The 23,656-nt window shown below is 40.1% G+C and overlaps 1 protein-coding gene across 1 annotated transcript; it reads left to right on the top strand.

Annotated features, from left to right (window-relative positions):
- Positions 1-2,777: 2,777 nt before the first annotated feature.
- bco2b (beta-carotene oxygenase 2b) lies at positions 2,778-23,551 on the top strand. Its single transcript, XM_071519547.1, has 13 exons — positions 2,778-2,903; positions 17,753-17,907; positions 18,542-18,802; positions 18,898-19,109; positions 19,401-19,516; positions 19,874-19,976; positions 20,134-20,262; positions 20,495-20,655; positions 20,784-20,951; positions 21,238-21,372; positions 21,970-22,152; positions 22,389-22,499; positions 23,028-23,551. The coding sequence occupies exons 1-13, from the start codon at positions 2,817-2,819 to the stop codon at positions 23,142-23,144; spliced, it is 1,938 nt and encodes a 645-aa protein (XP_071375648.1). The 5' UTR covers positions 2,778-2,816; the 3' UTR covers positions 23,145-23,551.
- The last annotated feature ends 105 nt before the right edge of the window (positions 23,552-23,656 follow it).

Below are 23,656 nucleotides of genomic sequence, written 5' to 3'. Positions count from 1 at the left end.
GGCCTAACGTATACTTTACCAACAGAGCTAAACTTTTAATTCTGGGACCAACCGAGCGTCATATTAGCTGCAGGTCGCAGCTAAAAGTCAAATGTCTCATTCTGTAAAGCTAGTTAAAAAAAAAAAGATTTTGAACCAAATCTGCCCCCTCGCTTCTCATATGCGCCTCAGCCCCTGCCCAAATCAATTTGCGCTTCGTTCAACATACACTGTAATACTTACAAAACGTGACTGCCCGTCTGTCTCTTTTCCTCGTTATACGCTAGTTCGACAACAGAGCGGTTACATTCATATGGTTAAACGATTACAACCAACGCCAGCGTGTCTTCCTACCTCCGGTATTTCGTCCCCGGCGTTCCTTTGTATGACAGCGAGCCCGACTTCACATAAAACAAGACTTCTGGCCGCAAACTTCAAAGTAAAACCCTTGACGATGTAAAGGGTCTATGCTCCTGCCTCTATCTTCGTTGAAAAACACCTCAATAAACTCATTATGAAAGATTAAGCTGGTAAATATTCCGGTTTAGCCTATAGACGCTCTAATGAGAGGATACTTTACCACAGTAGAGTCTGCAATTTACGAAGTTCGGTTTTTCTGGGTATCACAGAAGTTGCTATGGGTCACATTTTTTAAGCTAACCTTAGCTGATTCTTCCCTGTGGGGAAGCGAGCAATAACACTGCTGGCGTGACCGTTTCTGACCGTTTCCCTATTCTCTAGTTATTGCCATAGCCGGTTATGGATGTCTTTGCCATCAACCAAGGGAGAATTAACTATAACATTACTCGTGTTGATTTTTTAGCTAATAGTAAACACTTTACCTTGCTGTCAGACCTGTCGCTCTCGTGACCGATGCTCTTCACTGCTTGACTTGAATGAGGTAAGTGAGGAGAGGAGAGGAGGAAAGGCTAGGACCCTATAGGACCCGCGCGCAGGGCGGAGCGCGCGGCTGCCCACACTAGCTGACGTTACTAGCTGACAGATACCATTTTCAGCCAAAAAAAATTACATTAGCTTTTAAATATTTGGGGCATGGCCGGTCGATAAGCTTGCCGCGGCGCTGTAGGGGAAACACAAAAAGTATGGAAGCGAAAATAAAGAATAGGTATACAGTTACGGAGGAATCTGCGAAATGAAAATACAATATGTTTTTCTTTGTCTTTTCACAGAATCTCTTCACAGCCAAATTGGTTTACCGTATGCAAGATGCCATATAGCCTACATGTCTGCCAAAAGGAAACATTCTCAAACACCAAACTTACACCAGACAACACGAAAGGAGCTCTATTGTCTTATAAAAGGCTTTTAAAATCAATTTGAGTGGCGCACATGTACCTATATTCTTGATATAGATTGAAAAAAAAACAGACTTTTATAAGAGTAGACCCCCTTCCTTGTAAGGTTGGTGTTTGAGAAGTTCTGAACTTTGACTTATATATGGCAAGCAAAGCGCATCTCCAATCTCAGGTATTCTGACTGACTTGAACTTTGGAACTGCGGTATTATCATAGTCTGGTTAAAGTAGACTTTTATAAGATAGTCATTTTTATAAGGTAGTCAAGATTTCATTTTTCGCTGTCCATCTTGCATCATATGCATAGCCCTATATGGCTATTACTATTAATATATAAGGTAAGATAGCACTTTATTAATCCCCTTGGGGAAATTCAGGATGCTGAGAAAATGGCATTTAGTTTCACTCCATGTTTAATGATTCCACTCAGTACTTTGAAATTATTTGTTTACTATTCTATACGCCCTGATACACACATATTGTTTTTTTTTTGTTTTTTTGTTTTTTTCCAGTAGTGAAAACTGGACATTTAACACTTTTATTCTGAAGGCAAACTGTCCTTTTATCTCTCATGTTTGAGCCAACAACTTCTTCCTGCTGTTGGAGACTTCCGCCACTAGAGGGCGCAAACGACCGTGGCAGCGGAGTGTGAGCCTACAACTGAAGAAGGTGGATGGCACCAAATAAATATGTAAATGTAAGTAAGGTCAAAGAAATGCCCTTAAAAATCATCTAGAAATAATATCTTGCCAACCACAACGTAAAAGAGCTAAAGGAAAATAAATATTGTCAATTATACCTTATGTGACAGCCACCTAAAAAACCTGTTTTTGATTTCTATGAGTGTAATAAGAGTTGAGTTCACTGAGTTGATATTTTTAAGGACTAAATTTGATCAGTTTACAGATATCCCTCTGTTCTCAATATTCTGTTAGGATACTCAACAATATCTGAATACCTTCCTAAACTTGACTCTGTGTTTCCTTTAAGGTGGTAAAAATATCTTTCTATTTTTTACTTGATTTGATTCTTTTAATGCAATGCATTTTGCTTGTTCTTTTATATGAATTGTATCTTTTTATCTGTCTTTTATCTGCCTTCTATTGATGTAAAGCACTTTGAGCTGCATGTTGTGTATGAACGGTGCTATACAAATAAAGGTTATTATTATTATTATTAAACTCTTCCAAGGAGGAAAGCTGTGAAATTGATAAATATTCTCCTCTTGTCCTCTTGTAATTATGTGGCATAGCCCTAGCTATATTGAACGCATTCTGTGTATACCGGTGTTTCTGTACTCTTTATTTCTTTATTTTCAAAAAGAAATAGCCTACAACCATACACTCCTGTTAACCGCCACCGCAAGGCATGTGCCTGCAATGACTCATTTCCTGTTAAACCAGTTTGCTGTGCTACAAGCTGATTGTATCATGCCACAAGCAATAAACCAGCACCTGCCTTCACTCCCTGAAGAATACTGAGAAAACCACAAATATACAAACAGAGAGAGAGAGAGAGGCGTATGTTCTTCCTGCTTTCACTGGTACAGTCTGGGAATGTGGGAATCCAAAGTGTAGGGGAGAGAGTGGGGTCGAAGTTGAACACCGGGGTAAGTGACCGCCCACCGATTTCAGTCGTTCGCGGAGAATCGTTCTCCCTCTATGCCTGTCCCAGATCAAATTAGCTGAAGCCCACTTAGTCGTCCTCCTCATGATAGGAAGAGTTCTTGGCGGGACGCGGTCGGCCTCAAGCGAGCACGCTGTAAAAGTCAGTGAAGGGGGGCATGGTTCTCACAGCCAAGTTTCAACAGAGGAGAATGCTGCAGCAGTGGACCAGACCCACTCACTAATGCAAATCTAATTCTGGTAAAAGCAGTGGGTTAATCACTTCCAGTTTGGCTACAATATATAGATTTGATGTGACTTGAAAGGTTCTTTATTATCAGGTCTCCCTCACTGTGATGGACTGTGGCCCACCTCATTTCACAGTGGTTCTACTCAAAGTCAAAAGTCAAAGTCAACTTTATTGCCAATTCTGCCATATGTACAGGACATACAGAGGATCACGGTGCAGGCAAATACAAGTACAAAACAAAACAACAAGGGTAGAAAAATAGTAGGATAAAAAGATACTAAAAAAAGGACTAAGAATTTAAATAATTATATGTATATGTTGTCTGGGAGGACAATAACAAGGCACAGATCAAGAACAAAAAAACTGCAATAATAATAGAGTAGTACAAGTGGTCATAAAAAGATGTGCAAATAATAATAATAACTTTATTTGTATAGCACTTTTCTAAAAACAATGTTTACAAAGTGCTTTACATACAATAAAATCCAAAAGCAGCAATAAAAGAAAATAGGCATAAAAGGTAATATATGAGGTAAACAGGTACAACTAAAAACACACAGAGATACAATTAAAAACAGATCGAACTTTACATGAAAGTGTGTGTCGAAAAGAAATTATAAAAAAATAGGAATAAAAGGTAATACAAGAGATAAACAGGTGCAACTAAAAATAAACAAACAGAGATACAAATAAAAACAGATGGAACTTTAAATAAAAGTGTGTGCCAAAACACAAGAAAGCAATAAAAGCAATAAAATGGACATACAGTAATATATAATAATAAGTCATCCACAGGATGAGTAGTAGCAGCAATTTTTGTAGTATCTTGTACAAAGTGGCTGGTGCTGAGTGTAGGCGTGTGTGTGCTTGTACATATGTTTGTATAAAAGTTCCTTATGGTTGGTGCTGGTTGGTATCAGATGCTTTGATAAATTGGATGTTGTGTTTTTCTCTGTGGAAAGAGTGTTGCTGCCCAATAAGCATTAACTAACCCTTACTTAACAGTTAACTAATGTGTCTGGTAATCATTTGCTAATGGTGTTCATGTTAACTAAGGCAATTGATGAATTGTTAAACTTCAGCATCATTTAATTTACAAGAAGTTAACACAATTAGAGAATGTAGAAGAATGACTGTTTTGATCATAGTTTCTCTGTTATCTCTCTACCTACAATACAGATAGTCATGGAATTCTGGACAAAATCATATCTAACAGCAACAATATTCTCAGATTTGGGTCCGAGAGATAAAATCTCAACAAATGGGGTCCATGGCCTTAATTTGTACTAAATTAGGGGTCCTTGATATGAAAAAGGTTGAGAATCACTGACCTAGATGATAGCCAGGAGGATGTTTTAAGAGACGATGCAGCAGAGGCAAAGCAAGCAGGGGAGGATGACAAAGCAAGCATGAGTAGAGGTTTGATAACTCTAGATTTAAAGTTTGGATAAGAGAAAAGTGCCATGAGTATTAAGTTATGTTAAGTTACACTTTATTGATCCCTGTGGGGAAATTTGTCCTCTGTATTTGACCCATCCTAACTACTTAAAAGCATTGGGCAGCCACAGTGCAGCACAGGGGCCAACTCCAATTCTGAGGCCAGTGCCTTGGTTAAGGGCATTGGCAGGAGTATCTGATACCTAACATCCCTAACTTTCATGTCTTTTGAATATAGCATTACCTTTGTGCTGTTACAATACAAACAAAAGGGTAAACAGCTGGTCCCCTACCCTCCATGCTGTCGCCACTATCAAATTGTTTCTCTCCATAAGACCCCACCATCCCCCTTGTAATTTGTGTACAAATCGACTACTGGGCAAATCTATAGCAAACACCTCTAATTCAGTAAGTTTTTACTGTTTGTCTTGCAGACATTTTGACTGAGCATGCAGTGGTGGAAAGTAACTAAGTGCATTTACTCAAGTACTGTACTTAAGTACAATTTAGAGGTTTTTCCATTTCATGCTACTTTATACTTCTACTCCACTACATTTCAGAGGGAAATATTGCACTTTTTACTCCACTACATTTATTTGACAGCTTTAGTTACTAGTTACTTTGCAGATTTAGATTATTAATACAAATTATAAATCAACTAATAAATGATGATATATTTTTTATAGGTTAAGCTACCCAGCAGTATATAAAGTAATTAAAATTAGCTCCACCTTTACCAGCTGCAACATTAAAGTGACGAACACATTAATGCATCAATAAGTATAGCCCAATAACATGATATATATGATTCTGAAATGGGCCATTCTGCATAATGACTACTTTTACTTTTGCTACTTTAAATATATTTTGATGCTAATACTTTTGTACTTTGACTTAAGTAACATTTTGAATGCAGGACTTTTACTTGTAACAAAGTATTTTTACACTGTGGTATTGCTACTTTTACTTAAGTCAAAGATCTGAATACTTCTTCCACCACTGTGAGCATGTCTTGGAGAAATGTGCATAAGCAGTCCAGCTGTTGTAGGTTTCACTTGTCTAACAGACCACAACTAAGCAATTCATTTGTCTGCAAGATGCTCCAGATTGCTTAGTTGCCGTCTGTTAGACAGTAAAGGCAGCAAACAGCTGGACTTTGCCATTGCTTATGGAGTTGTTTCCAAGACATGCTAGGTCAAAATATGTCTGCAAGGCAAACAGTATAAATTTACTGAATAAGAGATGTTGGCTATAGAGTTTGTCTGTAAGACACACTCAAATTGGAGTCATTGGGGAGGAGCTTGGTGAAACATGGGTCCCACCCTGTTGTCTGGCAGACAGTGACGGGGCCCAACACACAAGGCTGAAGGGGGGTTCAAAGGAGAGAAAAGAAAAGGCTGAAGGAGGGTTAAGGTTTAAGTCAGTGGTTCTCAACGAGGGGTCCGGGGACCACCAGGGGTCCCTGAGGGGGTTCCAGGGGGTCCCCAGGAAATTGATGAATTGTTAACCTTCACCATTATTTCATTTATAAGAAGTTAACACAATTAGAGAATGTAGAAGAATGACTTTTGATCATAGTTTCACTGTTATCTCTCTACCTATAATACAGATAGTCATGGAGTTCTGGACAAAATCATATCCAACGATAAAAATATTCTCAGATTTAGGTCCGAGAGACAAAATCTCATCAAATGGGGGTCTGTGGCTCTAATGTGGACTAAATTAGGGGTCCTTTATATGAAAAAGGTTGAGAATTTAAGTAACGCAGCGATGGAGCATTACTGGGATTAGTAACTGTAATGTAATTACTGAATTTGAAATTGTAATCCCTTACACTGTAAAAAGTAATCACATTACCGCCCAACACTGCTCATAACCATGCAGTACACTTCCATTGTTTTTCTTTTTTTTTTAAATGAAGATTACTCTTAGTAGAAACCCATGGTTGTGTGCAAAAAATGTTTTAACTTTTTTGTTTTTACTATTTGATTGTCTTCATAACCAGAGATGTGGACTCGAGTCATTGTGACTTGGACTCGAGTCGACTCGAGTCACTGTTTTGATGACTTGCAACTTGACTTGACAGAAAATAAATGACTTGAGACTCGACTTGGAAGTTAAAGACTCGTGACTTGACTTGAGACTTGGATCAAATGACTAAGGACTTGCTTGAGACTTGGACCAAATGACTTTGGACTTGCTTGAGACTTGGACCGATGACTTGAGTCACATGTCTGTTCATAACCTAGTCTGAAAAACTCTTGAAATCCACCTATGTGTGAGGTGGACTTGGTGATGGGTCCTGAGGTCCTGAACTGGACTCAGTCTTGTTCCTTATGTGAGAGTGGCATGAAAAAAGCAAAGTATTACATCATCCTGCCCCGCATTTGACCTTATCATGAAACTTCACATTTTTACTGTTGCGTCCAAATAGTGAAGACTTCCTTATCTTTGAACAGTCAAGCAATTGTCAAGCGGTGGTTAAACTCGGTCTGACTTCAATCATGGCTGATAAAAACCATAAAACCAGTCACTGAGAAGTCAAGAAGTCACATATAGTGGCACTGTACTTGACCCGCTGCCACAAGTACGTCCTATCAGGGCGTGAACCAGCTGTAGGTTCCTTTTTGTATAACTGACAGCTTAGATTGCAGGTTACAGTGTCACGTTATCTTGATTATATGATGGCTATATCTTATCATATAAACACTTTATAAACATTTGCAATAAGACAATAGTAGCGGTGAATGAGGCGTGGGTTTCAGTAAATCTGTGTCCAAAAATATTTAGGAATATGACTGAGTATAACCCATATTTCTTGTTAAAATATGACTCAGTCATATATCCATTTACTGTAACGTTCATTCTACAGCCCAATGACATGCAAACTAGGGATGTATGCATACTACTGAAAGTATGCATTCATAGATTTATAGAATGACTGCATTCAGAGCTTTCCAGACCATCCCAGAAGAAGACATCAAGAGTCATGTTATGTTGGTAGGTCACAAATTTCACAGCTTTTATACAGTATGTAAGTGACCAAATAAAGAAATGATGACATTCTGGCATTTTGGTTGGATTATTCAATTTGTGGGCAAGGCCTTGGTCATGGTGTAATCAATCAGCATGAGGGAAGGAACTCCAGAAGCAATGGCAGATGAATCTGTAAACACAGATCTTGCAATAGGAGCCATTTACAGCAAATGTAAAAGCTTTCATGAACTGGGTATATGGGCTGAATCACTAGAGAGTAACAAAACAGACATTTGAAGACTAGGCTATTTCATGATTCATGTAATGATATCTAGTAAAATGATACATGGAATTGGAATGTGCTTCCTTACACTGACTGAACTTGTAAACATGCCACACTTCACCAAAAATAAAATCTCCAAGCAGCATTAAATTGTTGACTGCTAACCCAATAAGTTTGCTGTCAGCGTGCTGTACTGTAATGTGAAATGGGTAACACTGTAATGGAAAATCTTAGTGTGATGACATGCTGCCCTCAGCTAAAAAAAGAAGGCCAAATACGAATGTTCTTGGTCCTCCTGTGTCCCTCCCAGTTCGGTTGTTGCAAACCAATCACACACCCTGAGGGGGGGGGGGGTGGACTCTCATCCCATTTGCGGAAGAGAAAATAGCACAAGCAGAAGAAAAACAAACATGTGATAGCACCATTTCCACCTTAAGGGATTCGATGTTGCATGTTGTCCCACATTTGCGAGACTGGGATTGACCTGGGGTGTCCAACTGTGTTCAAAGTGTTTTGTAATTTCTTGCAAACTCGCCACTGGGCCCCGACTCATTGCAGGTTCCTGGCCAAGCTACCCCGGGGCCACGGGTGACTAAAGGGGACTTGGGATTTCCCAAGTCAAAGCCAGTGATTAATAAGAAGAGAGGCGGGGCACTGTAGGTGTACTCTAGATAGACCCTATTGCCGCTGTGGCAACCCTGGTCATGAGAGGCACATTTGGAGCACTACTTACACAGTTTGCTATTCAAACAAAGAAACAGTTTATTTAAAGGATAAGGCCGGTGTTTTTTAATGCATTGCTTACGGTCAACAAATCCTATGAAAATAACAAAATCAACAATGCGTTTGCTCTACTCCTGTTACTTTCCGACCTCCCACGTACCGTTTTTAGCCGTCAACCCGGAAGTCATTGGCTCCAACTGTAAGCTAAAAACCTTTAAATACAGCTCACAAAGACAAAGTTTACATTTTAAAAATCGCTAACTGTTACCACGAAAAGTCAGGCTGTTGTAGTTATTACCAAATCAAACAAATTCTTCATTACACCGGGGACTATTTCCGGTGCTACGGAACTACTTTCCTGAGATCGCAAAGTGTTTACAGCCGGCTTATTAAGTTGTTTGAGGAAAAAGTCGGCCGGCCCGGTGCATCGCGATGATGAAATATGCTGCAGAGCAATGGCATGACTCTGTGACGTGTTTTTAATCGTTTTGTTAATACAGTGGCGTTCTATGGCTGCTGGGACATGGCCGCATTGGGTACCGGCTACATGGACGAGACTTGCTGGCAAAACAACATCATTGCTGATTTTGTTATTTTCATAGGATTTGTTGACGGTAAGCAATGCATTAAAAAACACCAGCCTTATTCTTTAAAAAAAAAAAAAAAAAAAAAAGTGTGGGAGCAGAGGGCCAAACATATCAGTCATAGGGAGCTGGGTCTCTGGCAGGTTTCTGAGGAAACACATGAGTCACGTTAGGCAAGTGAAGGGGGGAACAAGAAGCAAAAGCACTGGTCCACACAGTGCTCGTCAGGTTTGTTCCTTCACAAACCCCCCCTGGTCATTTGCTTCCTTAACTGTTCCTCTTGTACAAAAGTTCCAACTACACAGTCAACAATTCCAAGCACAAAGAATCCATTCAAAAGCCACTATTGCCGATGGGGGGTGGGGGGGGTGCGCGCAGTGGATGCTTACCACACCAAAGGTTTGAGAGTCAGTCTGCCAAGGGAGAGCACCATCGCGGCTCTGAGCTCCAGAGAGACTGATAGTTACAAGCTGCTTCAGGTGTGTGCCATCCAGTCCAAGTCCAGATCGAGTCATTGGTGAATTGAGTCCGATTCAAGACCAAGACCGAGGGGGGTCAAGACCCAAGTCGAGACCAAGACCAGGGGGGAATTGAGAGGGTCGAGACCGCAAAACTACGAGTCCAATTCGAGACCAATACCATAGCAATGTGTTATCCAAGGCTACCATTGTATTTATTGACTAAAATAGCATATTTTTGTTTATTGCCTAAAATAGAAGGGAGGTTTCTAAAGACATTTCAACAAAATTAGCATGTTTTGAGGGCAAAATTAATTGTAGGCAGCTTATGTTCATAACATACAGTAGTTGCACCTTTACTTAACTAGAAGTGGATTAATCTATTTCACCTACTTTTTCTTACTGCTCCACAACCATATGCTGCTTTCAGCATGGCTTGACTGAAAATATTCTTACCTGGCATGACATTTTAATTTCATCATATTACTGAAATAATCTTATGTCAGGTTAGGGTTAGGGTTAGCAAATGTAATGACCGAAGAATTGGCCGACATTATGAACAGTTACGTTAACGTTGAGCAAGGCGAAGACGAAGGAAAAAAGAGAAAGACGGAGCGAGAGCAGGAGTATTATGCAACGTCAATTCATCCGAGACGGATTCATATACACTCCCGAGACCGATTCAAGACCGAGTCATATTAACTACGAGTCCGAGACGAGACCAAGACTGTCAAAAATCGGTCTCGAGTCCGGTCGAGTACTACAGCCCTGGTGTCATTCCCAAGATGATGATACTACTGATGATGATACTGACTGCCAACGACTTGGCCCAACCGCAACTCTACCTGCCAGAACTTCCTGCCCCCTTGGGAGTGCTGAGGTGTGTCCTTGGCACAGGATGACACAGTCCCTCTTTATAGTAATAATGACCTTTAATGTTCTTCTCCGGGGCCAAACACACAGGTTCCAAAGCTATGGCCCGGTGAGCCGTCTTTCCCTCGTTTTGCCTCTGTCAGTAGATCTTTGTGAAGAGTTTTGCCTGGAGCGCTTCCTGCCACAGAAGTGTTATTTCTGTGATCCAAAGCCCTGGGGCGATAGTGGCGGAGCGTTTCCCCCCTATTCTACTTCCTTTAGTTTCCCTTAAATAGTTTACAAGGGAGGCTGGATGTTCTGCTGATACAATGACATACATACAAGGATTAAAAAATTTTTTTAAAAAAAGGAAGTATTTTGACAGTGTAATTATGCCAGTGAACATTGCATGATTTATATGAATCACTAAGACTTTGGTTGGCATTCCCAACATTTTCTACTAGAAATTACTTTATTAATCTCTGATAAATTGATGATAGACACATTTTTTTAAATGAATAATTAAAATAAACAGTTGTTTCACCTGAATTGAAATTAACTGTTCTGCTGTGCCAAGTCCTATAGCTGAGCAACATATGGGCATTGGTGGGGATTGCTTAGCCTCTATATCAGTGGTTCTCAACGTGGGGTCCGGGGACCACTAGGGGTCCTTGAGGGGGTTCCAGGGGGTCCCCAGCAAATTGATGAAGTGTTAAACTTCACCAGTATTTCATTTACAAGAAGTTAACACAATTAGAGAATGGAGAAGAATGACTGTTTTGAGCACAGTACAATACAGATAGTCCTGGAATTCTGGACAAAATCATATCTGACAATAAAAATATTCTCAGATTTGGGTCCAAGAGACAAAATCTCATCAAATGGGGGTCTGTGGCCCCAATGCGCACTAAATTAGGGGTCCTTCATATGAAAAAGGTTGAGAATCACTGCTCTATATGACCTGAATATTTATGACAATGTACACAATATATACCCAGATTATTAATAGCAGACAATGTGCTGATTGTTGGTGACAAGAGACAGTTTGCAGTTTCAGTTTTTTTTGTTTTGTTCTTACAGCAGCTACAAACAACAGCCATAAGCGATTCTGCGCCCATCAGTCATGGTGATTTGGGAGTTTTTGGGTTCAACATGTCCTAAAATTTCCAATTCCCCTCCAGGCAGCATTTCAAAAGAATTGAAACCGGCAGCATTAGCTTACAGTTGTAAACAGTGGTTACATTATTTTAAAGCTAGAAAAAAGCTGCGGTTTGTTGGACAGTTTAGAAGACAAAACCCTCAAGTCATTCTTGAGTTAAGTAGGCCAATAACAGAAAGGCATAATGTCTCAGGATTGATAATGAACACAGTATCAGTGAAGGCGTATCAGTGAATGTTCCGCTATGAGAACATCACACCTGTACACCTGCTTATTCATGCCATTATCCATTCAGCCAATCGTGTGGCAGCAGTGCAATGTATAAGATCATGCAGATACAGGTCAGCAGCTTCAGTTCATGTTCACATCAAACATCAGAATGGGGGAAAAAATGTGATCTCGCAGCTAACCCTCCTTATCCTTATCAGTGATACTCGGGTCATTAAACAAGTGGCACATTGTGTGGCTGTGTGTGTGTTTCACCTGACCGCCTGCTATTACAATTACATTAATCAAATGTGGTACACGTGTAAAAGATTGGGTGTTCTTTATCAGCCCCAAGGATTGCGATACAAAAAAAGCAAATTAATAATTTAAAAGTGATTACAATTCACAAAGGAGTGTTTATCGAATAGTGCCAAAATAGGGGGACACAAAGAAGAAGATAAGTGACATTACAGAGAGCAGTGGTTCTCAACGTGGGGTCCGGGGACCACCAGGGGTCCTTGTGGGCATTCCTGGGGGTCCCCAGCAAATTGCTAAACTTCATTATTCCATTTACAAGAACAATTACAGAATGTAGAAGAATGACTAGATTTTGATCATAGTTTCACTGTTATCTCTCTATTCTGGACAAAATCATATCTAACAATAAAAATATTCTCAGATTTGGGTCTGAGAGACAAAATCTCATCAAATGGGGGTCCGTGGCCCTAATGTGGGCTAAATTAGGGGTCCTTGATATGAAAAAGGTTGAGAAGCACTTACATAGAGGATAGATAGAGGATAGATGTTCAGTGTTGGCAAACCGGGGCTCTGACTTTGGAAACTCTTAAAATAGTTCAGTTGTGCGAGATGTGTTCAATCTATAACATAAAACCTTTTTTGTTTCTCTTTGTTGATACAATCTCCACTAACTTTTGCACACATCATTATGTGGACATCCTATATTATGGCAATTATGCTCTTAACCATTTGGCTGTGAAACACAAACGAATTTGATGGAGAAGACATGCAAACAATAAGTCAGGTATAATTCCTAAAGGCTTGAATGCTAGAGCAACCACATTTCATTGCTTGGGAATTTCTCCTAAGTTGCCTCAACCTCCAAAATCCTGAAGTTAAATTCAATACCTTTTAAGACCTTTTTTAAGACCTTTTCAATATATTTTAAGACCTCAACGCCACTTCGAGCTGTAACCGGTTACATCAGCGACACACCTTTAACTTACATTTACTATACATTGATTTTGAGATTGCAAAACGAAACAGTCTTAGTTTGCGATAACTTCTATGGACCACTGAATCAATACAACAGAATTCAGACAGGCCGCCCGGTGTTTGTTTGTTGTAGCAGTCGTGAGGAGCAAAAATAAATTTACACAAACTTTTAGCACGCAAACTCTTTGGACAAATAGGCTATTCACACTGAAAAAATAGCTACAAAATTGAATACCTCATGAAATGCCGATTAAGACTTTTTAATACTTTTTAAGGGCCTGAATTTTCACTAAATTGATTTATTACCTTGAAAACTATGGGTGCCCTTGTTCACAGCCGTGCTACTCATCCAGGGTGCAGCTAGAGCAGGAACAGTACAACATTCAAGATCAAAGTAATCCAGCGCACACCGGGATTGTTCAAATCGACTTTTTTAGTTTAATTCATATAAAGTATTGGGGCGAACAACGCGTTTCGCATTGTGGCTTCTTCAGGTTCGCTCTTCACTTGATTGGCAGGCTTGATTTATTACCTTTTAATACTTTTTAAGACCCCGCGGACACCCTGCAAAAGAAGCCGTCCTGTCTGCGAGGGGCCCTAAGTGTGTCAGACCGAATTTGGTCATGCTGAGCAGCACCAACATCAGGACAAACTGGCAACCATGACAGTTGGCACCATTTCACCTGCAGCTGCAGGACTAGGCAAAACGTTCTATCTTTTAATTGTAGAACATTTCCAAAATGATGAATCAAGCTTATATTCTCACTCTCTACTGATTTGGCCCATGGGCTTGGACCACACTAATGCCCGCTTGCAGCTACAGTATATCTCAGTACTTTCAACACCCACGGCTGAATACATTTATATGGTGTCAGTATCAACAACTCATTTGTGCCAAATATAGCTGTGTTTGCACATCAAATTAATCTTGTAGAGAATAGTGTGATTGCTGTAGGGCATAAGTTGTTTTTCTGGGAATTTCCTAAACTTGTAGCAAGACAGCTGCAACAACTAGACTAGTAGAGCAAAATGACCTCATTATTTATACTGAAAGTCCAGTCATGGAAACACAAGCAGGCGCAGAGACATGCCACTGGTCATCCATTTTTATGCTTGGTCACCCAAGACGGGTGACGGAAGACATAAGGTGAAAACCCACTAGATCTTTTTTTTTTTTTTTTTTTTAGCATTTTGACAATCCAAATTCCAAGTTCCTTCTCTAAGTCAACCCAATAACCTACATTCCCATGGCTTTTCCTGGTACCGCTTTACATGCAGATCCACTTTGCACTGTGAAAATCCCCTCTCACCTTATTAAGATTGCCAAAAATATGAACACAATTTTATAACATTATATGTCTTTCAGTCACCCATGTTCTTAAATGTTTCAAACACTAGGAACAAATTCTAGATAGACTTCTGTTAATACTCTAATACTGTCTCCATAGTCTCTATATTATGTAGTATAGTATGTATTACCTCTATTGTTTTATCTTAGTACCTCTTCTTTTTTATTATCTTATTGTACTTACTGTACTTGTTTTCCTTGGTACTGTCTGCCAGTTGCTGCCGTGGCACGTGAATTTCCCCAAGGGGATTAATAAAGTGCTATCTTATCTTATCTTACTCCGGTGCATTGTAAACGCAATTATGTACATCTGCCATGGACATTTGATGTCAAAATTGTGTGTTCAGCACTAGTTGTAGCACTGTAGAACAACCAAATAGGCAATAATGTCTACTAAAAAGAAAACACAGCAGAGCATTGGCACTGTGGGAAATGTCTGTGCCAAGTCATGAGTTTTCTGTTTCTTTCTCCATAAAAATCATCAGACGCTTCACCTTTCCACCCTCTAATCCAGGGTGTGCAGTAAAGCGCCTCTCTCTCTCACATGAAATACAGCAAGTGTCAAAATCACACGAGGAATGAAATGGCAAAATACACTAAGAAGCAGCTATCAAATAAACACCGGTTTAAATTGAAGCTGTGGTCTGCATCTATTTTACTTAAATTTAACAGCATTTCAAGATTACTTGTCAAACAATTATTTATGTCTATTTATGTTTATATAACCTCCACTTTTATTTGCAATAGGGCCAGTGCATTTCAAAAACGTGCCCCTGGCCACCGGGTCACCTAGTTTTACTGATATGATATTGGTCTTTACAGCTGTAATCAATCCACACTCTGACGGTGGAACTTTCCCAAGCCAAAGCAGTGTAAATACTGTACAATTTATCTTAAGGTCGGTAGGGAATACAAGTAGACAAACCTACTTTCACTTCATTTGTAGGCCATGCATCCAATCAGACCGTGAAACATGGTCAGACTGGTTAACCCCAGAAAGGCCAAGCTACAGTCTCCTGACTGCTGTTTCAAATTTTAGACTTGAAATATCTCTGTCCGTCTATGACTTTCCCTAAACCCATTTTCTGTACAAGCCATTGTTGTTAAGATTTTTGAAATCATGCAAGGAAATGGGTGAGTGGTCTAAGGCGTACCATGTAAACATGAAGTTCTGGGTTTGAATCCGGCCCAGGACCTTTGTCTCATATCATCCCCCTCCTCTTTCCTTTCTCTCCCAACTTTGAACTATCTCATGAAGGCAAAAATGATATAAAAAAAAAATCATGCAAGGAAATAGTAGCTAGAATTATATTATATTTACCCCCTTCAACTGACAGCTTATTGGCCTTCTCTTAGACCAAAATCCACTGGTGTTTTCTAGTATTAAAGGATATACTGTACTTTTAACTATTTCTGACTAGTTTGGAGAAAGTATCTATGCACATAAACACACAATCATCCACCAGGTGCAGTAGGCCCACCTGCTCTATGGAAGGATGACTAAACTCCTGCCCTCTGCTTCACCCTTACTACTGTACATGGCTCTGTTTGACTTTGAACAATGTATCATGCGTGTTGATAGTTATCAAAGTGACAGCTGATAAGGCTCTTTGAGCTCATGCCTATAGACCACATACAATAAGGAGCACTGTACTTGCGTCCTGGAAGATGATGTTCTGTCCTATCATGTAATATAACATTCCAGGATTACAATTTACGTACTTGGCATGAACGTTTACTGCCTCTCTTTGAGCATGTTTGATGTCCTTGCTGACTTATGGCTGAGTTCAGGTGATAATCTAAGGCAGAGCTGTAGTCATTAAAACCAGGACAAGACCAAGATCTGCCCTGGTTAGGACTCAGTTAAGACCTAGTCCAAGACCAAAAACAAAATAAAGTGAATCTTTTCTGAGACCAAGAAATGAAAGTTTACTATAATGACATTCAATGATTTTCTATGGAATGTACACTACCAGTAAAAGTTTGGACACACCACATTTTTCTTTATTTTTTACTATTTTTCACATTTTACCTTCTCTGAGAAGGTAATCAGATCATCTAGTCTGTAGGGGGAACCTGCGGTGTAATTATGACGCAGAATTAAGAATGTGTCTACACACAGACAAACACACACACACACATATGGAAACATGACAACATAATGTGTACCATGGTGGCAGGACATAAAATATTTTGTCATAAAAAAATAATATCTGGCTTACTGATGATCTTCAAGTCAATTCTTTGCTCCTCAAACAATTTCTTGATTTTGGCTTAGTCTTGTGGGAGAATGAGTTCTTTTCTTTTCCTATAAATCTGCTGACATTAAGCCAACAGCCTGATAGTGCCACAGAAAACTGCCAACCAATACTAACTATGCCTACTTCTACAAGGGAAAAGGGAAATTGCACGTTCAGATTCGAAATATGCAGCCAATCAAAAGCAAGAAGAGAAAACATTCTAAAAGAATAAAAGGGGCCTAAGAATTGTGATAAATTGAATTGTGATAATTGTAACCAGTGTAACATTTTTTTTCATTGAAAAACAGATGGTTTGGTGTTCTAGGGATTTCCAATTCCAACCACTGTAGTGGAATTTAACCAAAAAGACAGAATTATAATTACAGTAAAAATGTATTCAAAGGAATAAATCACAATGAAATAAGAATTACAACATATAAGCTTTTGCTGATCCTGAGCTGGAGCCTATCCCAGCATGCATTGGGTGAAAAGCAGAATGACACAATGGACAGGGTGCCAGCCCATCACAGGGCTAACACAAATAGACAGACACTCACATTCATACCTATGGGCAATTTAGAGTTTCCAGTTTCAATTGAAACTAATACAAATGCAATTCTTTGGACCGTTCTATGGGCAATATATGTGAACTGTATACTGTGACGAGGAGAAGATATCATACACTCATTTTCCGTATATGCTTCGCACCACTCCAAAAGGAAATTCCCAATCAGCAAGAAGCAATTTTGAATGCTTTAGTTATTCCACAAATAGGAGTTTTGCATTGAAAAAAAAAAGGATAGGGTTAGGGGTAGGTTAGGGTTGTTTTTCTGGGAATTTCCAATTCCAACTATGCAATTTCATCTGATGTCACCATCACCAAGCTGCATGTTCATCAAAAACAAACTACTTTATAAACTATTAATATTCTCAGTCAACAGTTCATTTTTGTCACCTGTCGATAAGTTGAAGTGATTCTCTCTGTGAATAAGTTGTATTATCGAGACGCTTGTGATCACAAAGTACTTCTGTTCTGTAGAGGCTTGCGTAACCATAACAGCGTGTCTGCCTGTCTGTCTGCCCGCCCCTCTGTCTGAGTCTAAGGGGCGTCGCTGCCAGGAGGACAGTATAAAGCCGAGTTCCACTCCTACTGAAACAGCACCACAGGAAGAGCAAGCAAGCCTTTACCTCCTCCACAGACTGAAGAGACAGAGCTACAGCCATGACTACCATCGCACCTCAACAGACCAAGACACCAGGTAAACATCCCATTCTACCAGCTAGGCACTTACTCATCAATTATGATCTTAATGTATAATAATTATTCCTATATATGTTGAAAATCTGAATATGCACTTCAGCAAAGTCTAGTTTAGAGACTATGCTGAGGTCTAGATCTAGTTCTAAGTCTAGTTCTCTCGAAGTCTAGAGCAGTGATTCTCAACCTTTTCCATATCAAGGACCCCTAATTTAGTCCACATTAGGGCCACGGACCCCCATTTGATGAGATTTTGTCTCTTGGACCTAAATCTGAGAATGTTTTTTTGTTAGATATGATTTTGTCCAGAATTCCATGACTATCTGTGTTGTAGGTAGAGAGATAACAGTGAAACTGTGATCAGAACAGCTATTCTTCTACATTCTCTAATTGTGTTAACTTCTTGTAAATGAAATAATGGTGAAGTTTAACAATTCATCAATTTGCTGGGGACCCCCTGGAACCCCCTCAAGGACCCCTGGTGGTCCCCAGACCCCACGTTGAGAACCACTGGTCTAGAGAACTAGTTTCTTACGTTTATGCATGCTGATGAAGAGTCTTTTAAAAACAAAGTGGTACTATGTTTCAAATTTCCTCAACAAATGACCCAAATATTTTACTCCTTCCCCCCCCAGACATTCTCGCTCTGTTTTGATGTCTGCCGCTGACGATTTAACAAAGACTGTCCTGTTTTCCACAGCGCTCCCAAAGTCCAAGTCTAAGAACATCACCCTCTACACAGATATGCGTGGTCTTCCTTCCATTGAGAAGATCGTGAGCTCAGTGGAGGACACCCCCGAGGCCATCAGCACCAACATCACTGGCAAAATCCCAGAATGGATCAACGGAAACCTCTTGAGAAACGGTCCGGGAAAGTTTGAGATTGGGAACCAGAAGTGAGTACAAGGAACATCTTGCAGCGATGAGCCATCTATCCATCTAGAATGCAAAGCTGACTCCTCTCTGCTGTGTCCTCCACCCCCTTCCTCAGGTTCAACCACTGGTTTGACGGTATGGCTCTCCTGCACCGGTTCAAAATTGCCAAAGGTCAGGTAACTTACAAGAGCCGCTTCCTGTCCAGCGACTGCTACCGGGCCAACAATGAGCACAACCGCATCATGGTGTCGGAGTTTGGGACTGTTGCCATGCCGGACCCCTGTAAAAACTTCTTCCAGCGCTTCCTGTCCAGATTTGAATTACCAAGTGAGTATCTCATCGAACGCTTCGTCAAACCACTTGGACTCCGATCGGACTCACTTCAGTGCATTCATGCAGAAATTGAAAGTCAATTAGAACGCAACCTACCTCTGCTGCACTTCACTACATTGTTTAAAGATGCACTTTATTGATCCCCTAGGGGAAATTCGGGAATTACACACATAGTATATAAGCAATTGAAATGCAGAATATGAGAGGACATACATAATGATGTATGGTGTTGTGGTGGTGCTGTGCTTGTGTTACTAACTCTGGCAACTTCTTCTGCTCCCACAGAGCCCACAGATAATGCCAGTGTGAGCTTTGTCACCTACAAGGGTGATTATTATGTTAGTACAGAGACCAACTTCATGCACAAGGTGGACCCTGAGACACTGGAGACCACCAAAAAGGTAAGCCTGCAGAGAGTCCCATTCTTATTTGAAGTGTGTTTGACGTGCTATACTATGTGTAACAGCAGTTGGTTTTATTGACCTTTATTGACCTGCTATAATACGTGATAGCTAAGGCAAGTCATAAACAAATACAGCATAACCAAGCCTTCTAAAAGTACTAAAAATTAGGCTTATGATATGCTTGTAGGCTACTGTCTATTGTCTGCTACACCTTTTGCAGCAATTTATGTTTCCTCTTGTTATATGATTAGATGCTCGATAAAAACTGTAAGATAAAAATAATTCATAAGTGATAGCAAGCCCAGATTAGTCTTTTCTTTGCCCTGATTCCGATACTGTATCTGTTCATATCAGGTGGACTGGAGCAGATTCATTGCTGTGAACGGGGCCACTGCACACCCTCACAATGACCCTGATGGTACAACGTACAACATGGGGAATTCCTACACTGCTAAAGGTATTGTAAAAATGGTCTAATCTACCTGTTCACGCAGCGGTGAATTTCAGCATCTCAAGAGCCTTTATTTTAACACTTCAGTACACAGTAAAACAACTGCTAGTCTCCACATTCCTGATGACCTTTATCAAGGATCAAACTGTATGTGTCCTGGCAGGAGCGTTCTACAACATCATCCGAGTGCCTCCCACCAAGAAGACACCCGAGGACACCCTGGAGGGAGCCACGGTGCTCTGCTCTATTCCCTCAGTGGACAAGAGCAAACCCTGCTACTACCACAGCTTTGGTGAGCAAAACCTCTTGCACTCAAAATCAAATCCCTCATCAGTCTCGTCCTTAAGCCTTGACTATAGATCCATCTCATAGGCGCCATATTCACTATACTTTTGTATTTTATGAAACTGACGCCTCCTTATGATAATCATGTCATTGTCGTTATATCATGATACCAGCTACGATCTAATTATTCATTCAGGGTTTTGAATAGAAACTAATTTGATCTCCTCATTCCATTCCAGCAATGTCTGAGAACTACGTGGTGTTCATTGAGCAGCCCATCAAGATGGACTTGTTGAAGATTGTGACAGGCAAGCTGAGAAGGAAGGGCATCAGCGATGGTATCTACTGGGACCCTACACTGGACACCATCTTCCACCTGATTCACAAGCAGACAGGGAAGGTGAGGCTCGGGCACAAAGTGCACCCACTCTGGCCGACTTCAGACAAAGACCACTGTGACATCAGCTTTATTTGTCCTTGTATCATGTTTATGCAACTGACTCAAGTCTGTTCGATGTCGTGTCCCAGGTAAGCTCAGTCAAGTACCATACCAAGCCACTGGCGACCTTCCACCAGATCAACGCCTACGAGGAGGACGGCTTCTTGATCATGGATCTGTGTGCTTCAGATAGTGGCCAGGCCATCAACAACTACAATATCCAGAACCTCCGCAAGTCTGGAGACGCCCTTGATGAGGTCAGTCTGTCAGGTTACACTGAAAGCTGCACTAGGCAAGATTTGTCCAGCTGTCTTAGCCTAAATCACAAAGAGGGGTTGCAACAAAGAATTAAGAATTGTATTCCCCCTATTTGTACAAATTATATTCTGGTGTCAGGTATGGTCACTTCTATAACTTGGAGCTGAGTTTTCAAAACCAAGCTATGATTTAAGCGGAGCATTTGATTAATAGTCACTACTGTTTCAGCTGAGCATTAGTTGGTTTGATTGGGCCAAGGCTGAAAAGATGTTTTGTTTCCATCAGGTGTACAACACCATGTGCCGAGTTTTCCCAAGGCGTTTTGTCCTGCCTCTCAATGTGGACGCTGAGACACCCTGTGGTGAGAACCTGAACACCCGGCCCGACAGCACAGCCACTGCTATCAAGACTGGCAACAAGGTAGGCAGCGCTTAACCATGAATCAACACATAGAAAAAAATAAAATGCTCTGAGTTCCTAACAAATGTTGAGCAACAGACCTCAATTATCGAAGTGCCATATAGTTTGTTTGTTGGTGGCTATGTTCCAAAAAGAGATGTGTTTGAAAAAAAACATTACACCTACTCCTACAAAATAACTGATAGCACAAAAGGAGAGCAGGTAACGTAAGACTTTGGTTGATAAAATAGTAACACTCACAGACTGGATCCTCTGTCTTTCAAAGACATAATTATGACCTTATGGCCTTCTGTAAGCCTGTATAATGTTAATATGACGCACATTTTCCACATCATATTTATAAGCGGTATATTCACATATTTGGCTTCTTGGAATTATGTTGATACCCCCATTTTCTCTATTCTTATTTCTGTTTTTTTGTTTTTTTTTGCTGCATCCTATTATTTAATTTATTGTTTATTATTATTTATATTTTTTATTTTCTCACAGGGATCATTACATTTTCATCTTATCTTAATAATTTGTTTCTTCCAAAATGGATATGGCCTATGGCACTTTGGAAGTTAACTATAGAATTAACTCCCTCTGTGTCCCCAGGTGTTTTGTACCCATGAGGATCTCCATGGTGAGGACCTCCACAAATACGGCGGTCTGGAGTTCCCTCAGATCAACTATGCCAAGTACAACACACACCCCTACCGCTACTTCTATGGCTGTGGCTTCAGACACCTGGTGGGAGACACACTGATCAAGATGGACCTCCAAGGGAAACACATGAAGGTGGGTCCAGTTCAGCGCCTCACTCCCTGACAGAGGTTTCCTATATATATCAAAAATCAGTTATATTTTCAGAAAAGCATTATGCTCTTTTACCTTAAAAAACCCTATCCTCATATAACACCCATATGATCTATACTATGAATTTACATCCTAAAGATTTATGTCAGCCTACAAAGATGGGTCTACCCTCCTCTACATCACCGATTAACGTGATGAACAACTCTCTTTTCTCCAAGGTGTGGGAACAACCTGGCCTTTATCCCTCTGAACCAGTCTTTGTACCCTCCCCTAATGCCACAGAGGAGGACGACGGTGTCATCTTGTCCGTGGTCATCACTCCAAATAAGGTCAGTCATGTTTATTCAAAGATATTGGGAAGAAAACACTTGTTGCCACTACATTACACTTCCGGACTGACTTAAAAACACACTCTGTACGTAATATAGGCCACAGTTTTACTTCTAACTTTAAAGGTGCAAGTTTTTATTTTGATTATAACGTCTCTTGAATTCATTGCCAATTTGGTGATTGTCTGTAAGGATGCTTTATATCCATACATGTAAATCTTTAAAAGCTATACCCACATTTCTCTCATTTCAATTAGAATTCACCTCATCTCCTGGACTTCTTCAAATAGTTAGCAATAACATCTGTCCACTGTAAATCATAATAATCATAATAAATTAGATTTTTTTGTTGATTTCTGTACTTGAAACTTACAGTTAAAATAAGTGACGATCCAATTCAAATGCACATGTTCAGTAATCAGTGCTGTTTTCTGGAACTCGCGTTTGCTCAAAGGCAGGAATGCTTTAAACGCTAATCCTGTAGTGTAGGTTATACTTAAGTGTTTCTGCCTGTTTTCTTCTGTCCAGGACAAGAGTACGTTCCTCCTGGTCTTAGATGCCAAGACCTTTGAGGAGCTGGGCAGGGCTGAGGTGCCTGTCAACATTCCCTATGGCTTCCACGGGACATTCAACGCCACTGCATAGATGTGTGAAGCGGAAACAAGAAGGACTGGAAGACAACCAAATAATGAATTCGCCGCTGACAGCAAATGATTAGATAGACCTTGTGACATAGAATGTATAGTAGATAGTTAAACGGTGCTGTGATGTTTTAGACTCCTTAGACTGTTAATGAACCTACGACCAACAAATATTTATCGCACATTTTACGACATTTAGAATAGCATTGCACAAGTGTGAATCTTCGATGTTTTGTGTCTTGCTGTTCAAAGGCTTCATCTTCGCAAAGAGCTCTGAAAATACCATACAAGAGTTAATCCATACTGTAGCTATTATATTGATGCTGCACTGCATTGTTTCATTTGTACATATGTAACTTTTTTATACTTCCAGTTTTTGTGAATACTACCAGTATAAGCTTAACAATGGTGTGTACATATAATCAAAATGTAAATAAAATATGGAAAATCCAAGTCGTTTTTTGATTTAATAGAGTTGTTATATTTAGTTCCTTACAAACAGTACTGACGCATGTT

Source organism: Centroberyx affinis, unplaced genomic scaffold (assembly GCF_046629955.1).
Source record: "Centroberyx affinis isolate AG114_WGS23_722 - 3 ecotype Tasmania unplaced genomic scaffold, CSIRO-AGI_Caff_v1 ptg000714l_1, whole genome shotgun sequence".
Classification (NCBI taxonomy): domain Eukaryota; kingdom Metazoa; phylum Chordata; class Actinopteri; order Beryciformes; family Berycidae; genus Centroberyx; species Centroberyx affinis.
This window is presented reverse-complemented; position numbering and strand designations above follow the sequence as displayed.